The following is a 22,919-nucleotide window of genomic DNA, read 5'->3' on the forward strand; positions in this document are numbered from 1 at the left end:
GGAAGTGGTGATCCGGGTAGAGGTGAGGAAATGAAAGGGATCGATGATGTTGAGAGCTTAGTAGCTGAAAGAGAGGAGTCTGAATTTAATTCTGAGTGGTTTAGGGAGTCAGTGGAGTGGCTGGAAGAGAGGATGGCAGCAGAGGTAGAGCTATGAAAAGATAGACTGGAGAGTAGGCGAGAGTTATGGAGACAAAAGTGTTGTCAAAAGGGAGGCAAGTAATCAAGGTGGTACATGATGAGGACATGAATGAGAGATTAAGTAGCTTCCATGGTGAGGGAGAGTCTGGTTCTGGAAATATTGCAGAAATGTCAGTTGTGAAAAAGTACTTAAGGAATGGAGGAGAGTGAAACACTGTCAACAGAGAGGGAGGAGAGTGAAAATAGAGGGAGCCTTGTCTAGAGGAAAGAGGATGAGTTTCAGGATACATTGTCATTCAGGATCAGATGGCTGACACACAGAAGGTGACCACGGTAGAGGACAGAGGTAATGAGGTCCCAGGAAGAGATGTTCATTTGAGTATCATCATTATAGAGATGGTAGCAAAAGAGCTAAGTAACAGAAAGGGTCACCAAGGGAAGTGTGTGGAGGGAGAACATAAGGGGGCCAAGGTCAGAACCTTGGGGTGATGGAGGTTGATGTAGATACGGAAAAGGAGCAGTTGGACAAGTAGGGTGTGGACCAGGAGAGAGTGGGTGTCATGAAGTCCACTGAAGTGGAAGGTGTAGAGTAGGACAGGCGGTTCATTATATCAATTGCCGCTGCAAGGTCTAGAATAGAGTACTGGCCTTTGGACTTGGTTGTGAGGAGGTAATTGGTGACCTTGGTGAGGGTAATAGTGTCCGAAAAGCAGATTTGATTGGGTCTAGAAAGGAGTGGGTGGTGAGGAATGTGGTGGGGTGATTGTCCACCACCCGCTCAGAGAGATTTAAGACAGATGGGAGAAGAGAGATAAGATAAGGTAATTTAGCAAGGAAGGAATCAAGAAACTACGTGATTGAAGGGAAGGTGCTAGAGAAGAGATAAGTTGACCAGGGCTGCAATGTAACAGCAGGCTTAATGGGTTGATAATGGGGTCAATGAAGTACAATAAGTGTCGTCATACACCTATATCTTTTGCAGCATATGGGGTGAGGCACCTGGCACAATTCCCATGCGGATTATTCTATGTATTTTTTTTATTTTATTTTTTACCTTCTGCTTTATTTTTATTTTTTTCATTTTGCTACTTTGTCAAGTTTTACATCTTTGTAAAACTTGTGCTAGGATTATTGTGTGTTTGCAAAGGAATTTGTATAAAGTCGCAGTTGAAGCACAATGATACATGGTGCAGGTCACTTTTATACCTGCCTTTTGCCAATTAAACCAAAGTTGGGGACTTTTTTTCCTCAACTTTGATACTTTTTTATACATTTTCTACTTCGCTTATAGCGTACTAGGTACTTAGGATTAGTGTTGTGGTGCAGTAAAGTCCATGGTGCCTATTTGGTGCGCTTTGAGGCTAGGTGTATGTGGACAGGAGTCATGGACTTCATCCCCACACTTCATATGCTCCAGAAATGCCTTTAATGTTGCCAACCAATACATAACCCCCTTTTGAGTAATGTTCTACGGTAACAAAAACTGGAAACGATACCCTGTAAGCAGGATAATCATTCTGCAGCACTTTATACACGTGTTGCATTGTTTTGAACTTTTTAGCCTTTCATCATTTCACAGGTCGCTTTGAAAGAGCAATTGAGTGTTGCAGAGAACCTAGTAAAGGTGAGAGATGCCGAGCTTCGTAGTACAGAGATGCATCTAGATAACATAAAGAGTGAACTAGAGGAATTGCAAGCTGAGTGTGAGCGACGAGATGCTCAATCCCAACAAGTCCTGCAGCAGCTTAAGGTAAGAACGCAGGAAATAAAAAAAAATTGTTATGAGTAGGCCAAATTGTTTTCTTTTAAGATATCTCTTATGATTAGGTGTTGAGAGTACATGTATTTTAGAAAGCAAGAAGTGACTTTCAGGATTACATCCAGATTCCCAATAATTCTATGATCAGAATTTTACTTCCTAGCAGTCATGGCTCCTGCTTTTGCTGGGCGTGAGGGTCTGTAATTGTACACATGGGCAACATTGCGATCCTGCGTATGCTCATAAAATTAACAAGCCGGACGATTTCTAGGGACTGCATCGACTGCAGCGCCTAGAAGCCAGTAAGGGCTGACGTGATAGCGGGGGAGTAGCATCCCATGGGAAGCGCTCTCTCTGCTATCACAGTCCAGACTGGCATTCCCAGGGGAAGAGAACACCTCCCACTGAGACTGTTTGTCCAGCATGTGATGAGCAGGGAGTGCTTTTATTTGGTAATCTGTGTTTCTGTTAGGATGGGTACACACTAGAACGATCTAGTTCTGTAGTTTCCGGCCAAATCAAAACAACATATTGGCTGGATCGTTCAGTGTGTACCGGCGTTTACACGCTCCTTAGGGTTGCATGTGACATCTTCTGGTTATCATAAATGCTGCCAAATGCAGCATGGCATTATACATTGTGCCGCCATCCCCTGCATTGTGCAAGTGTGTATGCAAGGAACGATGCAGTGTCACGTTGCATGTTGGATCAGCCGGGAAGATATGGCTCTGATGTGTACTCGGTCCCTATGGTTGTCTGATAATATTGAGTCTGCTGCAGATCCTAGGTAAAATCCACCACTGCATCCTAGTCCTCCCTCTACAAAATTAAAAAAAAACTTTTCTGCTCATATGTAATCTATGGCTCATATCGATTGTGGAAATAAAATAAGGCACTACCACTTTTTTTGGGTATGGGTCGACACACATTAGATCAACATGCATTGCGTCGACCACTAAAGGTCAACATGCACTAGGGCGGCAGGGTCATTAGGTCGACAGGTCAAAAAGTCGACATGTTTTTTTTTGTTTTGTTTTTTTTTTCCTTCTTTTTTTTTCTTTTTTTTTGGTTTCGTTTTCTTCGAGTGGCTGGGAACCCCAATTACTGCACCGGGTTCACTCGCCATGCTTCGGGCAGATTATCGTTACCATTAATAGTCCACGTGGATCATAAAGTATGAAAAAAAAATTGAAAAACGCATGATCTTTTGACCTGTCGACCTTGCACATGTCAACCTAATGAACCTGTCGACTTACTGCATGTCGACCTAACGACTGCAACCCCTTTCTCTTGTGTTAGTAAAAAATTGCAGAATTCATGGTTCAAGTCTGAATGTATTAGATTTGGCATTTTGTGATACTTTAAAATGAATACTTTGATTAGAAGTGTTGCTTTTTATTTTGCACAACACAATCCGCTTTAATATTGCCATAATTATACTGTAAGTCTCTATTCATTCCAGCTTTGCCAGCCTTATGACCAAACCCCAGCGATAACCCGTTTCTCTTTTTACAGAAGCGCGATACTTGTGTGGCAGAGCTGCAGTCTCATTCACAGAATCTAGGTACTCAGGTTAAGAAGCTACAGGAGGCTCTAGTGAGCCAAGAAGCCATGATCACTCTAGTGTCAGGGGATTTCCACAGCCAGAATATAGAGGATCAAAGGAAACGCGAGATCTCCTCTATACCTTCTGTGAAGCCCAAGAGCTTCTCAGAAAGCCTGACAGACCTGAGTACCTGGGAGTCACCAGAAATGGTCAGGAAACAAGAGGAGCAGATACAAAGCCTGAGAGTATGTACGTCCTTCTCAGAGCTGAGCATTGACCACAGTGCTGAGCTTGACTTTATTAGACCAAAGTCTTCTGATCATGGTAAACAGCCAGAGGAGCGGGATCTCCTAGCATCCAGCACTCCGTCATTATCTGGAAGCAATTTCTCCATGCAGCACTCCAACAATACAGCCATGGCAAGTTTGGTAAGTTTAGGGAGGGTTTGCATAGGATGAGTGTAAAATGTCTTGTTGTACTCAAGTTCTCAGCCTTAACACAATCAATTGATAACCAGAATGTTATTAACCTTTTACATTTTAAGTACAAGATGTATACGGGTGGAATAGAAAATAGCGCTCAGTGGGGACAAAGCAGCCTAAGGTATATTCTAGTGACTCCCAATCACTGAAAGCTAATACACAACAACAAATATTGAATACATCTTTGGGCGCTACCACTTTCTAGATGTCATATAATGTTCTCAATAGTCCCAAATACAGTCAATTGCTCCACTTGCACTGTTCTTTCTTCTAAACTTTCATTCCTCTTCAATTTGTTTTTTTTATATGATGGTATAGGTCATAAAGAGAAAGAAATGGCACATAGTGTAGTAATTTGGGCTCAAAATTAAATTTATTCAAATAAAAGGCATAAAATATAATTTAAAATGATAACTCCACTCTCTAATAAAGTTGGAACCGTACCGTGTCAAGCTCCCAGCATGGAGCAGTGAATAAAGTAAAATCGGAAGGTTCCGGAATTCCTCCCTCCTCCCTTCACGCAAACTGCTGACAGCTGGACCTGGCAGGGCTCCCCTCTGGTTCTAGGTACAGGTAAAGGATCACTGGATGCCGCCAACGCGTTTCGAGTTCTCAACTCTTCCTCAGGGCAGAATGATCCCATACCTGTGAGTGTCCTTATTTATACTGAAATGTGACCCGGATGTAAATTGTGTGTATATTCACACATTTTCTTTAAAACTCAGATTACTATAATATATACATGGTTACATAAATATAAATCAATGATATATAAAATCCATCTAATAAAAATCATGTTTTTATACAAATATAATAAGACATAATAAGTGTTTCCTGGTGGTCAAAGTGCAATTTGTTCAAAAAATGACCTCCAGGTATGTGGCACATATGTATTCCCCTTTCAAAAGTTCATGCTGAGGGGCTTTATTGTGTCCTAGCATTGATTACAAATACCCTAACATTAAAAGATTTAGTTTGAATGAATTTCGGAACGCTATGCGTTCCACGATCGTCATACAAGGAAGTTCTATGCGTTCCACCGGTCCTTTCCGGTGACGCACTTCCGTTTCCTATCTTCAATAGCGTTATGCGTTCCACGGCGGCTCCGTCGTGGAACGCATGCGCGTCTGATGTTAGACGGCTTTTCGTATAGAAATAGCTCCACACATGGAGAGGGAATACAAGCAGACAAAGTATATTATTACAATAGAGACAACATAAGACTAGATATATATATATGGTGATTGCTGTCATAATGGTGATATATATCAAAAAGTCACCATGATAAAATCTCGCTTTGCGTTCCATGTCCGATCCGACGTGGAACGCATGTACTTAGATTGTAAGGGGCATTTCCTGTCAAACAGATATATTCAATCATGATGGAAAAATAATACACATATAAAAAGTATAGATTATCTAAAAATGTGGAAAGGTGTCCTACATAATACAATTATTTTCTTTTATTATTTTTAGAAAAGTATATTTTAATCATGGGAGAGGTGTTTCTTAAAGAAACCATTTTATTTCAAATTCTTTATTTAATCCTGCTGGAACGATGGTTTTTAAATTAAAGATCCACCTCATTTCCGCCTTCGCCAATAAACTTTCAGAATCCCTGTCTTTCCAGTTGATTTTAATATGCTGAATTCCTATGAATTGTTTAATGGCGCTTGTTTTACAGTGATGTTTCAATTTGAAGTGGTTGGATAAATTGTGTGATTCCAACCCTTTCATAATGTTCCTCACATGTTCTCCCATGCGTGTTTTTAGTGCTCTGGAAGTGCGTCCTATATAAAATAGTCCACATTCGCACTCGATGAGATAGATAACATTATTCGTGTGGCATGTTATGAAGTTCTTGATTTTATATTCTTTGTTATTTATAATAAAGCTGGATATTTTTGATTTATCAGCTTTCACTGTTTTGCACATTGTGCAACTCCCACATCGATAGAAGCCCTCTGATCTTATGGGGTTATTTTGGTGAATTGGTAGTGCACTTTTTACTAAACTGGTTTTTAAATTGTTTGATTTCCTATAGATGAATTTGGGGACATCCGGGATTAGATTTTTTAATACTGGGTCCTTCTTGAGGACGCACCAATGAGTTTTTATGATTGACTCAATCCTTTTATAATTTGCTCCGTAGGTGGTAATGAAGGCAACATTCGGGTTATCGTTCTTTTTTGATGGAACATTTTTATTTTTATATAGTAGGTCTTTTCTATTCATCTTTTCTACTTCTTCAGTTGCCTTCTCCAACTCCTGTTCTGTGTACCCTTGTGAGCGAAAATTGTTAAGCATTATTTCGCTCCGTTTCTTATATTCTTCTGGGTCATTGCAGTTTCTCTTTGTTCGTATGAGTTGGCTTTTTGGGATTCCCTTAGTCCAATTCGGATGGTGTTGACTCCGTTTACTGATATATTGTTGTGAGTCTGTAGGTTTGGTATATCCCTTAGTGCAGAGGTTGTTCTCTGATTTGTAGACCGTTAAATCCAGAAAGTTGACTTTTTCTCGGCTTCTCTCGAATGTCAATTTAATGCCTGCATCGGTCATATTTACTTCATTGCAGAAAGATAGTAGGTCCTCCTCAGACCCTTCCCACAGGAATATGATGTCGTCAATGAATCTTTTCCAGAGGACCAAGTTCGACGTCTCAGCTACACTTCCCCACACGTGGGTGTTTTCCCACTGTGCCATGAAGAGGTTAGCGTAGCTGGGCGCGAACTTGGTCCCCATAGCGGTGCCCACCAGTTGAAGATAATAATTCCCTTCAAAGAAGAAATAATTATTTTTTAAAATGAATCTAATCCCTTCTATGATGAATTCTCTTGTATTGATCGGTATATCAGATTGGTCCAAAAACCATTTGACAGCCTCTATACCTTTCTCGTGATCTATCACAGTATAGAGTGATGTCACATCTGCAGTTGTTAGGATCGTAGTGTCAGTAACTGTAATGCCTTCTAATCTGTTGATAATGTCTACTGTATCTTTAATATATGATTTATTACTAGTCACTAAGGGTTGTAAGAAACAATCTATCATTTCAGATAGATTGCTGGTGAGACTTCCAACCCCAGCTATGATGGGTCTACCCGGGGGGGCTACTGGGTCTTTATGTACCTTTGGCAGAATATATATGCTCGGAGTTTTTGGATTTTCAATTAAAAGAAAATCGAACTCCTGTTTAGTGATTGCTTCTTTTTCCAAATGTTTGATTAGGAATCTTTGGAATTCTGTTTTGATGCGATTGGTGGGATCGGTTTTCAATTTTTTATATGTAGTTCCATCTTCCAACTGTCGTTGAATTTCCTTGGTGTAGTATTCCTTGCTCATCACAACTACCCCCCCTCCTTTGTCGCAGGGTTTGATGACTATATTCTCATTCCTGGATAGATCTTTTAATGCTTGTTTTTCTTTTCTTGTTAGGTTGCTCAAAGGTTGTTCAAACTAAATCTTTTAATGTTAGGGTATTTGTAATCAATGCTAGGACACAATAAAGCCCCTCAGCATGAACTTTTGAAAGGGGAATACATATGTGCCACATACCTGGAGGTCATTTTTTGAACAAATTGCACTTTGACCACCAGGAAACACTTATTATGTCTTATTATATTTGTATAAAAACATGATTTTTATTAGATGGATTTTATATATCATTGATTTATATTTATGTAACCATGTATATATTATAGTAATCTGAGTTTTAAAGAAAATGTGTGAATATACACACAATTTACATCCGGGTCACATTTCAGTATAAATAAGGACACTCACAGGTATGGGATCATTCTGCCCTGAGGAAGAGTTGAGAACTCGAAACGCGTTGGCGGCATCCAGTGATCCTTTACCTGTACCTAGAACCAGAGGGGAGCCCTGCCAGGTCCAGCGGTCAGCAGTTTGCGTGAAGGGAGGAGGGAGGAATTCCGGAACCTTCCGATTTTACTTTCTTCACTGCTCCATGCTGGGAGCTTGACACGGTACGGTTCCAACTTTATTAGAGAGTGGAGTTATCATTTTAAATTATATTTTATGCCTTTTATTTGAATAAATTTCATTTTGAGCCCAAATTACTACACTATGTGCCATTTCTTTCTCTTTATGACCTATACCATCATATAAGAAAACCAATTTGAAGAGGAATGAAAGTTTAGAAGAAAGAACAGTGCAAGTGGAGCAATTGACTGTATTTGGGACTATTGAGAACATTATATGACATCTAGAAAGTGGTAGCACCCAAAGGTGTATTCAATATTTGTTGTTGTCTTTTACATTTTAAGTTGTTTTACATTGGTTTCACCTCTGCATAAATATCAGGAAACAGGAGGGCCGCAGGCACTATAGCCGTGGCAAAGCTCTTAGGGAGAGAAATGTGCATTGGCTTTTACTGTGTGTCATTGAAAACATTTAAATGTATATTTTGATAAATGAATAATGTGCTGAGTATTTTAAAATGTTATGTACCGTGCCAATAATGCTGAAGTGGAATATGATGTCATCATATAGGTAGTTTTGGGTGATGGAGGTATCAGAGATAACATATATAACACAGTACCAAAAACTGCATTTAGATTGTATTTAAGGCATAGAAATATACGAAGAACAGTATTAGGATTTGTAAGTGTTTATAATGTACAGAGAATTTCCTGACTTCAAATCCATTTAGTGTGAAGAACTCTGATAAGTTGTCGTGTGAAGCCCGATATTAAGCTTATGTCTGGGTTGTGAGACGCCATTCGCGGGTGCGAATCATTGTGGCAGCGGACACACTTTACGGCGGCCACTTTTAAGCGAGTTCGGGCAGAAAGCAGCCCGCAAAGGGTTGCGAGAAAGGGGTTGCCGTTTAAAAGTGGCGACAACGGGACATAGCACCCTTCGCGGGTAATAACGATTATGCCCAATGAGTTTGATACAAAGCTAGAAGTTGGTAATTTGATACTTTCTGTTCCACACAAGGAGATACTAAGTATCCTAATGAATTTTAGCAGCCCTCTAAGCCTACCAGAGCACCTGTTTTCCTGAGAGAGATTAAACATTTCTAATGGGAATCTTTGAAAGCTCTGATTTTAAGAAATTCTATAGTACAGCTTTCAGATCGCAAATGCTGGGTTGCACCTGGGAATTGGAAACTGGTCCTTCCCGAGTGCGACCCATCATTGGACCCTTTTCAACTGGCTTCCCGACCCGGCATATTGACGGGGCGGGGGCCACGGTTGTGGCACTGTCAGATGAGATCATCTCCGCCCTGCCTCTGCCTATACTGTGAACGGGTCGCATTGATCTGGGTAACCTGTTCATACTGCATCTGACCCGGGAATAACCCTTCTTTATTCCCGGGTTGAATTACCGGGTCAGGTGAGCGACACGCATCAACCCGGGGTGAAAGGGGTACAAATAGCATGTGCTGAACTTTCTAATATATTTTGTACTGTACCAATAATGCAAATAAAGGGCATATAAACTGAGATATTACCCAGTATACAGACTAATAAGATATACCATGAACAGTATCAGGGCTTCGGTGTCCCTAATATACAGAAATATCTTCGGCTTTACATTTATGTAGTGGGAAGAACTGATAAATGATCATGTCAAGTCCAGTGTAAATTACTGTCTGGATTATACATAAATCTGCAGTATATGTGACACACGTGCGCTGCGCTTTTAGTCTGCAGTATAAGATGCAAATTTAATACAAGACTAGAAGCTACATAGTAACATTGAAGATTTGTGGACACAATTTGTTGTACACAAAGAGATACTAAGGGGTAAATTTACTAAAGCTTCTAAAAATGAAAAGTGGGGCTGTTGCCCATAGCAACCAATAAGATTCTGTCTATCATTTTTTCTGCATCCTAGAAAATGATAGACAATCTAATTGGTTAATATGGGCAACATCACCACTTTTCATTGTTAGAAACGTTATTAAATTTACCCCTAATTTTCCCCCTAAGGGGAGTATTCAATTAGTGCCATTTTTTCTACAAGTCGAAAAAACTGCACTTTCCGCCCATTTGTAGGTCAAATTCACATTTGACCTATTCAAAGCCCATTCCGCTTTTTCGGCTTGTCGAAAAATCCGACTGGGCGAAAAGTACATGTTTTGTCAAATTTGCGCCCGTTTTTTGCTGGGGGGTTTTTTTGGTCCGTTTTTGCCCATACCGATTTAACACACAAAATAAAAAATTTTTAAAAAGGCATGGCGAAAACGGAGCAAAAACCTGGCGAAAAACGCCCGCTATTGAATACCCAACTGTCGAATTAGTGCACTAATTGAATATTCCCCTACGTTTCCTAATGACTGCAAGCAGTCTTCAGTAAGCTTATCATAGCACCTGATACAGGTTGAGTATCCCTTATCCAAAATGCTTGGGACCAGAGGTATTTTGGATATGGGATTTTTCCGTATTTTGGAATAATTGCATACCATAATGAGATGATATGGTGATGGGACCTAAGTCAAAGCACAGAATGCATTTATGTTACATATACACCTTATACACACAGCCTGAAGGTCATTTAGTACAATATTTTTAATAACTTTGTGTATTAAACAAAGTGTGTGTACACTCACACAATTCATTTATGTTTCATATACACCTTATACACACAGCCTGAAGGTCATTTAATACAATATTTGTAATAACTTTGTGTATTAAACAAAGTTTGAGTACATTGAGCCACAGAAAACAAAGATTTCACTATCTCACTCTCACTCAAAAAAGTCCGTATTTCGGAATATTTGGATATGGGATACTCAACCTGTATCCTGAGATACATCAAACATTATTAATTGTATTATATTGTATTGTATTAATTAAGTGAATTTCTGAAAGCTCAGACACACAGAAATGATAAAACTAAGAAATATACATGACACAGCCTTGTTTATAATAATCGTTTATTCACGTAACTTTTTCTTTAGCACACTATATTATACTTTTCTTTCAATTGTTTTTTAACACTTCACACTAATAGTCCAATCATAGGAAAATAGTAAATAAAATAAATGTTTTTGTCTATCATTATGGGGGGGATATATCAAGCATTGGAGAGAGATAACGTTCCAAAATGTAATTTTACACGCTGTTTGCGCAAAATGTCAGCCTGGAGTTGATTGGCTGGTACTTCATCTCTCCACTTTCTCTCTCTCCATTGCTTGATACATCTCCCCCTACATGAGCACCCCAGTTATGTTTACAATGAAACCTCAACACGTCGCCGCTGCCAAGTCTATCCCAAAGCTGCGTCTGTGAGAATACTATACAGTACACTAATAGATTGTTCTCCTGTAGTTAAGAGAGAGCGGACAGCCTGTGACAGATTATGATTCATCTGATGACCAGAGAAGCTCCAGGGATGATCAGATGGATACCGAACAATCTGATGAACTGGGTAACTTCGCTAATGTTCTATTTTGTATTGAACAGAAGATGTATATGCAATTTGGCAGCTGTAAATACTGTATGTGTACATCAGTAGTTGGATGATAGGCAGTTCTGGAAAATATTTTGTGCTTCTAGATTGCAAGCCAGATGGTGAAGCCAAGTCTGAGTTGGAAGATATGCAGACCTTATATAACATTAAACAGAAGATGGAGTCCATTAGTGGCAGAGGATTATCAACACAGCTCCAGGTACATTTTGACGAATGACTTTAGTAATACTATCCCTTCTATTTTTCTGGGTGTACAAAAAGGCAACACTGTCTTCTGTATGAGGATCCACCTCTGGGTGGCAGGGTACTCGAAAAGCAATAAGCCTAATCCTTCTCTACTGCTCCATTCTTTTTCTTGTGTCCTGCATACAGTAGGGAGCACAGGATAAATAGGGGATACAGTACATGCTCTGTCGGTTACCAATAGGATCAGGCTGGTAGGCAGGTCTTTTCTGGGGTGGAATCATAGGCTCATGCTTGCATGTAAACACCGGTACAGTGTGGTCCATCCTACTAGGGTGGTGCATCATGCGGACTTAGCAGACAATACTGGCGCAGCGGCCATCTTGCAGACTCTGCAGAGCTCCTCTTTGCCAGGAGAATAAGGTTTCCTGTTCTTACTTGCTCATATCTCCCCTCTTGCTGGGGTGGCTTTTTGACCTACTATTATCCCGTTTCCTCCCTACTGCAGACGCAATGCTGGGTTTCTGTTTTCTTCTGCTTCTCGGTTCACAAATAGCCCAGCAAAGATAATGCAATCTGCAAGCAGTTTATGGGAAACTGAGGGAGTGTAAGGAATTGGTACGATTTCATATCACCGATTTCTTCTCTGGCCTTTTAAAAGAGTCAACAGACAGGAGTTCTGTTTTCTTGGGTGGAACGTAACTCTGTGTGATGGGACACTCATATATTTGTGCAACTGAGTCTGAATTTGTATACGATGCGATGGCCTCGCCTTTTTTTAACGCCACATTCCATTGTGCTTCGTGTACAGAGTCCGATTCTGTCATGAAGCGTTTTTATCCCATCACGTTGCAGCTAAGACACACATTTATACTAACATACTCGCTTGTGCCGAGCGTCTCGCTCCACATGGCATATTGAGGCTCTGAGGTATATTTATTAAAGGTTGATTTTAAATCTATTTCTGTCATTCCCTAGTAATGGTTGGTTATACTTTTCTTTTTTTTTTGGGTCCTTATTACTAGTCATGTCCTTGTTGTTTTAGTTATTTGTATTGGTTTTAACATAGTTAACTGAAAATATAGCCTCTTCTCTAGCTTTGTGATACACGGGCACTTAAAAAAATCCTCCAGCAAGCCAATTCAAAATGAGTGTGGTTGGTGCAGCAAATGCACACTATATAGATATAACATGTAACTAAATGTTATGTTGTACGCCAGCGTTGGGTAGTTGCTTTGGTGTGACTGCTGTACTGGATTCCATAATCTTCCTCTGTCTATGCAGAGAATGCTAAACGTGGTTCATGAGGAAAGCTGCAAGATTCTAGAGTTGTCGGAGCGTCCTACAGAAAAGACCCCCAGTGCTGAGTGTTCCGACCTCATGATCCAGAGGGAGAGTTGGCAGAAAGAGAAACAGAATCTGCAAGAAACCATCCAGGCGCTGAGCTCGGCTTTAGCTCAATCTGCAGGAAAAGGAGAGAAGGTAGAGTTTATAAAGGCGTGTTGTAAGAAATATCCACTATTACGTACTTAATTATTTGGGGGCGGGGAGGTCCTTCCATCTTCACCTCCGAAATTACAATTAATAGACCCAAATGCATTTTCCAAGCAGATGTCATCCCTTCATAATTTGTGTAGATACAGATATGGTTGGGGAAAAATTTCAGAAAGGTGGTCGTCCTTCTAATAAATGATGATGTTCTCTAGGAAAGTGCTGCTATTGACTGGAGGCGGGAGTTGCTGCAGAGCATGCAAGCTCTGTTGGCAAGTGAACGGCAGTATTTGCACTTGGAACTTCAGTCACATCTCCACCCTGGATCTGGTGACAGAATCTCACTGTCTGAGAAAATGGAGCATATGATCAAGGAGCAGGTGAGGACAGGTACCCGGGGGAAGGTAGGACTGGAATTCAGGGGCAGATTTATTAAGCCTGGTGAAGTGATAAAGTGGAAGGTGATAACGCACCAGCCAGTCAGCTTCTAACTGTCATTTTTCAAACCCAGTCTGTAACATGAAAGTTAGGAGCTGATTGGCTGGTGTGTTATCACCTTCCACTTTATCACTTCACCAGGCTTAATAAATCTGCCCCTCAATGCTCAATTCACTTGTCAAGTGACATTCATACGAGGCCATGTAGAGCATTGTCTTTAGAGATGCTTCAGTCCCAAAATACTGTAATCTAGAAAGAAATGTTTTCTGCTGGCAGGAAGTGCAGAAACGTCTTGTGCTAGACCATGTTCTGTCCGTGGATCGGAACAGTCTGCTGTCTGAAATTCAGGATCTGCGTTCCCAGTTGCGAATGGCACATTTGCAGAATCAGGAGAAATTGCAGCAACTACAAGATGCCCTCACCAGCACTGAAGAGAGAGGACACACAAAGGAGCACCAGCTCCGCAGGCAGGGTGAGTAAGGGCTCCAAGATTGGATTCTCTCTATACTGTTAGTGCAGTACTTTTATTCTAATGCTCTAGAATACTCATTTTCTGTCGTCTTCACGCTGTGCTACACACCAGCTCTTTGCAGGTTGATTTAATATGACATGTTAAATTTGGTTAACTTGTTTTTATTTTATTTTTTGTCTTTGCTGTTATAGTGGAATTGTTAGAGTACAAACTACAACAGGAAGCTTCCATTGGTGAGGATTTAAAGCAATCTCTGTCCCGTGAAAAGGAGCGAGCATCGGAGCAGTACCGACTTCTGCTTCAGGAACAGGCAGCCGTTTCACAACTCCGCTCTGAGCAAGAGGAAAAGGAGCTGGAGCTGGAGAAGCTCAGGAAGTCACAGAAGGAGCTTCAGATAGAGAAATCCAAGCTGAGGTATGACAAGTGTCCTGAGCTTTTTCCTCTCCGTTCTTATAGCTATCACTGCAGGATGCAGTCAGTTTACCTCCAATCAAAATTCAGACAGTCGAAATCCCGACCGCAATTGACCGACAAGGTCAAAATCCCGACAAGGTCAAAATGCCGACAAGTCAAAATTGGCGACATGAGTTTTTCATGTTTTTTTTTTTTTATTGAAACCGACTTGTTCATACTTTACCATCCCAGTAGACCTGGAGGGGGAATATAATAGTGTGCCGAGCGCAGCAAGCGACATAGGTCGACATGTACACTTATATGGTGTCCATGTCGACATATACACAAAAACCCTATGTAAAATGCATGTCGGTATTTTGACCTGTCTGCATTTTACATGTCGGGATTTTGACCTTGTCGGGATTTTGACCATTGGTCAATTGCTGTCGGGATTTCGACCATCGGGATTTTGATTGGAGGTGTTTCATACCGATCCCATCACTGAGACTCCCTTCCTAACAGACATACATGCCCGTAGCTAAGGCCGAGTTAAATGCAAGTCCGTTTGCGAGAGTCTATTACGTCTCCTTACCCATGCTCCAGGGTCTAGTGCTTGTAATGATGGACGATGCAGAATCATATGCAAACACATCTCCACTTGTGACTAAAGGGTGGTAGTTGGATTGCAATGGGAAATATTCATGTAGACTTCAGAGGAGACATTCAGTAAGGGCGTCGAAGGAATTGCGAATAAAGCAGCGTTTTGCTGTATGTACCCCTGTTTTCAGAGATGTGTGTAACTCTGTGTAATGACAGATGTGTATGGAGTTCCGTGCATGCATTGTGGAAGTAAATTGTGCCAGTTTGCTTTCAGGTCTGTCTGAGCTATACAGTGTCTCCTCTACGTACACTATATTACTCTTCTTGAAGCCACTTCTGTGTTCTTCCTGGTATAACAAGCGGTTTTTGCTTTCAGAGATGAACTGAAGAGCAAAGAGCAGGCACTAGCTGCCTATAAGCAGACAAAACATGCTCAACACAAGCTGGAAAGCCAGAGGTTCGAACAGGAGAAGGATCTTGCTCAGCAGACTCTTGCACTCAAGGAGAAAGCGTTACAGGTGGGGCTTTCAGTACACGTCTTTCATGCCCCCTTTTCCTTTATTATAGAAATCTCTAATGCTGTAAGGAAGGGTACAGGTTTTTATGGGGAGGGGTTTAATTTTTATTTTAAGCAAAGTGCTACCAGCATTGAGACATTCCCCCATACCGACCCCAAGGAATGCTTAGGAGATTTAGGAAAAATAATTTTATACCCTTGAAGGACTTATTGATTAACGTTTACTTATTGAGTATACATTGTTATGAGTGCTCTAAAGGAAATGAAAACAAAATGGTTATGAAGTTCACCTGGGTTATACATGCGTTGCCTGACCTTCTTGTAGAACATTTTACCTTTAAAATAGCATAGTCATTGATTTTTTTTGTAGCCAGAAAAGGAGGTCTATTTATTTGAGGGCTGGCTCCTGTACCTCCTCTGTGTGCGTTCTGCAGCTGATGCCTCAATGGTTTTGGTACAGTCAGTGTGAACGTTAATGTATGATCTGTAGCTCAACTAAAATGAGAAAATATATTTCTTCTAGTGTCCACTAGGAGGCACAGTATACACTAGGTCAGGGGTGTCAAACTCAAATTCATCTGGGGCCGCATCAGCAGTTTGGTCCCCATCAAAGGGCCGGTTGTATCTGTAGGTCTATCCAAAATTTACCGCTCCACCTGCCTTATATGTGCCCAGCCATCTGCCCCCTTTTAAAGTGCCCAGCCATGTGCCCCCTTTTATAGTGCCCAGCCATGTGCCCCCTTTTATAGTGCACAGGTCCCCATTTTACACATTGCGGCAGGCACAGGTCCCCATTTTACACATTGCGGCAGGCACAGGTCCCCATTTTACACATAGCGGCAGGTACAGGTCCCCATTTTACACATTGTGGCAGGCACAGGTCCCCATTTTACACATTGTGGCAGGCACAGGTCCCCATTTTACACATAGCGGCAGGTACAGGTCCCCATTTTACACATTGTGGCAGGCACAGGTCCCCATTTTACACATTGTGGCAGGCACAGGTCCCCATTTTACACATTGCGGCAGGCACGGGTCCCCATTTTACACATTGCGGCAGGCACAGGTCCCCATTTTACACATAGCGGCAGGTACAGGTCCCCATTTTACACATTGTGGCAGGCACAGGTCCCCATTTTACACATTGTGGCAGGCACAGGTCCCCATTTTACACATAGCGGCAGGTACAGGTCCCCATTTTACACATAGCGGCAGGTACAGGTCCCCATTTTACACATTGTGGCAGGTGGTGGAAGGAGGGAGAGAGAGAGAAAGAGAGGAAGGGAGAGGGGCTGACTTACATTTGAAGCGGTTCTCGCCGCTCTTCAGCCGCCTCTCCCTCCTCGTCTGCGCGGCTCCCTTCTCCCTCCTCCGACGGGGTTTCGTTGAATGACGCGTTTGCGCCGTGACGTCACGACGCAATCGCGTCATTCCGCGAAACCCCGCCCCCCCCCCCCCCCCCCCCCCCCCCCCCCCCGAGCTGGGCACTCGGGAGAAGGGGGTTTCATGGCGGCGGCACCGCGGGCCATCAGACGAGGTCTGGCGGGCCGGATTTGGCCCGCGGGCCTTGTCTTTGACACCCCTGCACTAGGTCATTGGTTCTCAGACTGTGCAATGGTGCCGTGGGACCTTTGCAGGGGAGCCTCAGGTTGGTGGTCCAGGATCAATTCAAATTATTTATGGTCAGTGTAATAGGCAAAACCAGTGCTGATGACTGTCGGTCATAAAATATGTGGACAAACTCAAAGCAAACCATGTCCTTCACTACACAATTGAACCTAAGGATGACATGTAAACACAACTTACATATTTCTTCTACATTTCTCAATGAGAAACATTTGGCCTAGGGGTACTGTGAAAAAAATTCCTTCTCATCTGTAGGAAAGTAATGGTGAGAGATTATTGAGGTGCTTGAGATCTTATGTCCAAGTCCACGTGTGTTGGAGAGACCATACCAAAAATCTCTGCCTCCACCAGGTCACTCCAAATTAGTCTGCAACCTATCTGACATGGATGCCCTGTATGTGGCATATGCGAAGGATGACCTGTATACAGGATTTGGAAAAGTCTCACTTTGAATTTATCTTCCCAGGAGGAAAATGAGGTAGCAGAACGCTCTGACACTGAGGTGTATTTATGTGGCTCTCAATAGGAAATGGAATTCTGGAGTGTGTTGTCCAGCAAACAGTAGAGATCAAAGGCAACATGGTTTATGAGGTTCTGGACAGGTCACTGTGTAGCAAAATAAAGAAGTAATCTGTCTAGTGAGGATATTGTAAAATGGTAATCTCCACCTAAGGGTGATGGTCCTATAGCTCACCTAAAGGTGCCCATACACTAGTGTGATTTTACCTGATTTCATCCGATTTCTTGGCTTGATGCGTCGAAATCGGATGAAAAGTGGCAAATCATAGGAGAATCTGGTCAGATGTGTGGTTCCTTGCTCATCGGATCGCATAGGCTGCACTAAAGATTTCTCGGAGACGGCAGGCTCCGGCAGCCTTGGCTAGAATCGCATATGATGCATCGTATGCAAAAGGACTGCATACGATGTATCATATGCGATCCTGCTGCCCGGGAAGCTGCCAGGCAGTTCAAGGGCAATGTATGTGACTTCTCCCCTTGGAGAAGTCGCACTAGTTTGTGGCCACCATAAGACCACCATAGTTCCTATTCTGAACATTGCTACCTTATGGGAATGCAGTGTAAGGAAAATTGAGGCCACTCTTAAGGTGTGTACACACAGTAAGATAAATCTGTAAGATTTTGACTATATAGTCAAAATCGCAAGGAAAGTTAGTTAGTGTGCACATCTCAAGGTGTCAGGCAGCTTGCGATACCAATTTGATCCTGATGTACACTCCCGCGGGATCGGTATCATAAGGGTAGATAGACTGTGCAGGCAAGTCAATCTTGACTATCTAGTGTACAATCTAGTACAAAGTATAGACAAAATGGAAAGTACAGTTCAAAATCTGGGCTCTGGGGGAGTTCAAGGAAAATTGCGTAGTCAAAATCGGGCATTGCAAGGATCTCACTGTGTGTACACACCCTTAAAATGGGCATACACTATACAATTATCTGTCAGATAATCTGTGGTGGAATGAAAACCTGGTAATGGATGACAGCAACTGACAATCGGTCATTTGCTACAAACTCTGGAAAATGGACAAAACCTGTTTATACAAATTGGTTAAATCATGGACAAAACCTCATTCCAACCACAGATTATCTGACAGATAATTGTATAGAGTATGCCCAGCTTTAGTAATGCCGTAGATAGAAGACCAGAGCAATTGGCCGTGGTCTGTAATTTGCAGACCAACTGCAGATCTTCTACCTCTGGTGGAGCAAACTCTTGAGGCGTTTGTGTATCTTGGGGAAGCCACTGTTAATGTGGGGCTCCTGAGGTTTCAGCCTCACCAGTTCCAGCACACAGTGCATGCCCGCTAGCTACAGAGGTGGATTCAAGGTCCAAGAGGTCTCTGGATTCTCCATACTCTGAGGAGGTCATGTTCATCCCCAAACTAAATGAGATAATTTCCCAGTCCGCGGGAAGAAAACCTTTATCCAGCTCTCCCACGGCCTCCTTAGAGCCTGCAAGAACTGACTTTTATGGCATTGCTCTCGCAGCCATGTTTCTCTATAGCTTAAATCTTGGGTACACATTATAATATCTGTCCAATCTTTCTGGTTGGAACTAAACTCTGGTAATGTATGGGAGCAAATGGCAATTGATAATTTGTTCCCAAATACTGGAAAACTGACAAAAATGATTGTTCAGACAAATTGGTTATATCCATTTCATTTAACCAAGTTATCCGAACAACCATTTTTGCCTATCTGGCTTTTGGGAGCAAATGGTTGATGGTCATTTGCGCCCAGATTTTCGCTGCTTGACTGCTTTGAAGTGTAAGATAATTGGCGACAGCAATGCTACTTGTCTCTGTGGTTAAAGCTTTTCCTAATCTTATTTTCTCTGACGTCCTAGTGGATGCTGGGAACTCCGTAAGGACCATGGGGAATAGCGGCTCCGCAGGAGTCTGGGCACATCTAAAGAAAGCTTTAGGATCACCTGGTGTGCACTGGCTCCTCCCCCTATGACCCTCCTCCAAGCCTCAGTTAGATTTCTGTGCCCGACGACGTGGGTTTCCCCCCGATAACAATTGATAATTCTAAAAAGTTATTGGCAGTATACCTTTTCCCGCCAGAGGTTAGGGTGCGTTGGGAAACACCCCCTACAGGGGATAAGGCGCTCACACGCTTGTAAGAACAAGGGCTCTACCCTCTCTTGAGATGGCCGCCCTTAAGGATCCTGCTGATAAAAAGCAGGAGGGTATCCTAAAATGTATTTACACACATACTAGTGTTATACTGCGACCAGCAATCGCCTCAGCCTGGATGTGCAGTGCTGGGTTGGCGTGGTCGGATTCCCTGACTGGAAATATTGATATCCTAGATAAGGACAGTATATTATTGCTTATAGAGAAATTAAAAGATGCATTTCTATATATGCATGATGCACAGCGGAATATTTGCCGACTGGCATCAAGTATAAGTGCGTTGTATTCTACCAGTAAAGTGGTCAGGGATTCCAAACGGCAAAGTATTGCCTTAAAAAAGGGGATGGTACCCTAGGTCGCCTCTCAAAATAAGACGCCGTATTATCAGGCGCAGTCCTGGTTGGCAAGCGGACAAAAGGGTTCCTCTTTTCTGCTCGTGACAGAGGGAGAGGAAAATGGCTGCAGAGATCAGCCAGTTCCCAGGAACAGAAACCCTTTTCCGCCTCTGCCAAGCCCTCAGTATGACGCTAGGGCTTTACAAGTTCAGGCACGGTGGGGGCCCGTTCTCAGTGAATTTCAGTGCGCAGTGGGCTCACTCGCAAGTAGACCCCTGGATCCTTCAGGTAATATTTCAGGGGTACAAATTGGAATTCGAGACGTATTCCCCTCGCCGTTTCCAAAAGTCTGTTTTACCGACGTCTCCCGCTGACAGGGAGGCAGTTTTGGAAGCCATTCACAAGCTGTATTCCCAGCAGGTGATAATTAAGGTACCCCTCCTGTAACAGGGAACGGGGTATTATTCCACACTATTGTGGTACCGAAGCCAGACGGCTCGGTGAGACCGATTTTAAAATCTAAAATCTTTGAACACTTACATACAGAGGTTCAAATTCAAAATTGAGTCACTCAGAGCAGTGATTGCAAACCTGGAAGAAGGGGACTACATGATGTCTCGGGACATCAAGGATGCTTACCTTCATGTCAAAATTTACCCTTCTCACCAAGGGTATCTCAGGTTATGGTACAGAACTGTCACTATCAGTTCAGACGCTGCCGTAGGGAGGGTCCACGGCACCCCGGGTCTTTACTGAAGTAATGACCGAAATGATGATATTCCTTCGAAGGAAGGGAATTTTAGTTATCCTTTACTTGGACGATTCCCTGATAAGGGTAAGATCCAGGGAACAGTTGGAGATCGGTGTAGCACTATCTCAGGTAGTGTTGCGGCAGCACGATTGGATTCTCAATATTCCAGATTCGCAGCTGGTTCCGATGACTTGTCTTCTGTTCCTAGGGATGATCCTGGACACAGTCCAGAAAGAAGGTGTTTCTCCCGGAGGAAAAAGCCAGGGAGTTATCCGAGCTAGTCAGGAACCTCCTAAAACCAAACCAAGTCTCAGTGCATCAATGCACAAGGGTTCTGGGTAAAAATGGTGGCTTCCTACGAAGCAATCACATTCGGCAGATTCCACGCAAGACTTTCCAGTGGAACCTACTGGACAAATGGTCCGGGTCGCATCTTCAGATGCATCAGCGGATAACCCTGTCACCAGGGACAAGGGTATCCCTCCTGTGGTGGTTGCAGAGTGCTCATCTTCTAGAGGGCCGCAGATTCGGCATTCAGGACTGGGTCCTGGTGACCACGGATGCCAGCCTGCGAGGCTGGGGAGCAGTCACACAGGGAAGGAATATCCAGGGCTTATGGTCAAGCCTGGAGACATCACTTCACATAAATATCCTGAAGCTAAGGGCCATTTACAATGCTCTAAGCTTAGCAAGACCTCTGCTTCAAGGTCAGCCGGTGTTGATCCAGTCGGACAACATTACGGCAGTCACCCACGTAAACAGACAGGGTGCCACAAGAAGCAGGAGGGCAAGGCAGAAGCTGCAAGGATTCTTCGCTGGGCGAAAAACCATGTGATAGCACTGTCAGCAGTTTTCATTCCGGGAGTGGACAACTGGGAAGCAGATTTCCTCAGCACGACCTCCACCCGGGAGAGTAGGGACTTCACCCAGAAGTCTTCCACATGATTATAAACCGTTGGGAAAAACTCGACAGGTATTGCGCCAGGTCAAGGGACCCTCAGGCAATAGCTGTAGATGCTCTGGTAACACCGTGGGTGTACCAATCAGTGTATGGGTTCCCTCCTCTGCCTCTCATACCCAAGGTACTGAGATTGATAAGATGGAGAGGAGTAAGCACTATATTAGTGGCTCCGGATTGGCCAAGAAGGACTTGGTAACCGGAACTTCAAGAGATGCTCACGGAGGATCCGTGGCCTCTACCTCTAAGAAGGGACCTGCTTCAGCGGGGACCTTGTCTGTTCCAAGACTTGCCACGGCTGCGTTGACGGCATGGCGGTTGAACGCCGGATCCTGAAGGAAAAAGGCATTCCGGATGAAGTCATCCCTATCCTGATCAAGGCCGGGAAGGATGTAACCGCAAAACATTATCACCGCATTTGGCGAAAATATGTTGCGTGGTGCGAGGCCAGTAAGGCTCGACGGAGGAAATTCAACTGGGTCGATTCCTACATTTCCTGCAAACAGGAGTATCTATGGGCCTGAAATTGGGGTCCATTAAGATTCAAATTTCGGCTCTGTCGATTTTCTTCCAAAAAAGAACTAGCTTCAGTCCCTGAAGTTCAGACGTTTGTTAAAGGGGTACTGCATATACAGACTCCTTTTGTGCCTTCAGTGGCACTTTGGGATCTCAAGGTGGTTTTTGGTTTCCAAAAGTCACATTGGTTTGACCCACTTAAATCTGTGGAGTTAAAATATCTCACAGAAAAAGTGGTCATGCTGTTGGCTCTGGCCTGGGCCAGGCGCGTGTCAGAATTGGTGGCTTTATCCTGTAAAAGCCCTTATCTGAGTTTCCATTCGGACAGGGCGGAATTGAGGACTCGTCCTCAGTTTCTCCCTAAGGTGGTTTCAGCGTTCACCTGAACCAAACCTATTGTGGTGCCTACGGCTACTAGGGACTTGGAGGACTCCAAGTTGCTAGACGTTGTCAGGACCCGGAAAATATATGTTTCCAGGACGGCTGGAGTCAGGAAATCTGACTCGCTGTTTATCCTGTATGCACCCAACTAGCTGGGTGCTCCTGCTTCTAAGCAGGCTATTGCTCGTTGGATTTGTAGTACAATTCAGCTTGCACATTCTGTGGCATGCC

At 43.0% G+C, this 22,919-nt stretch overlaps 1 protein-coding gene across 1 annotated transcript in view; it reads left to right on the forward strand.

Annotated features, from left to right (window-relative positions):
• PCNT (pericentrin) overlaps positions 1–22,919 on the forward strand; it is a 474,261-nt gene that overhangs the window by 356,668 nt on the left and 94,674 nt on the right. Inside the window, exons 34-42 of the mRNA XM_063933256.1 lie at positions 1,720–1,890; positions 3,415–3,873; positions 11,229–11,328; positions 11,457–11,569; positions 12,838–13,035; positions 13,260–13,424; positions 13,759–13,954; positions 14,146–14,368; positions 15,324–15,465. Coding sequence (XP_063789326.1) covers positions 1,720–1,890; positions 3,415–3,873; positions 11,229–11,328; positions 11,457–11,569; positions 12,838–13,035; positions 13,260–13,424; positions 13,759–13,954; positions 14,146–14,368; positions 15,324–15,465 — 1,767 coding nt within the window. The remainder of the gene's footprint in view (positions 1–1,719; positions 1,891–3,414; positions 3,874–11,228; positions 11,329–11,456; positions 11,570–12,837; positions 13,036–13,259; positions 13,425–13,758; positions 13,955–14,145; positions 14,369–15,323; positions 15,466–22,919) is intronic.

This window comes from Pseudophryne corroboree, chromosome 7, assembly GCF_028390025.1.
Source record: "Pseudophryne corroboree isolate aPseCor3 chromosome 7, aPseCor3.hap2, whole genome shotgun sequence".
In the NCBI taxonomy this organism is placed as follows: Eukaryota; Metazoa; Chordata; class Amphibia; order Anura; family Myobatrachidae; genus Pseudophryne; species Pseudophryne corroboree.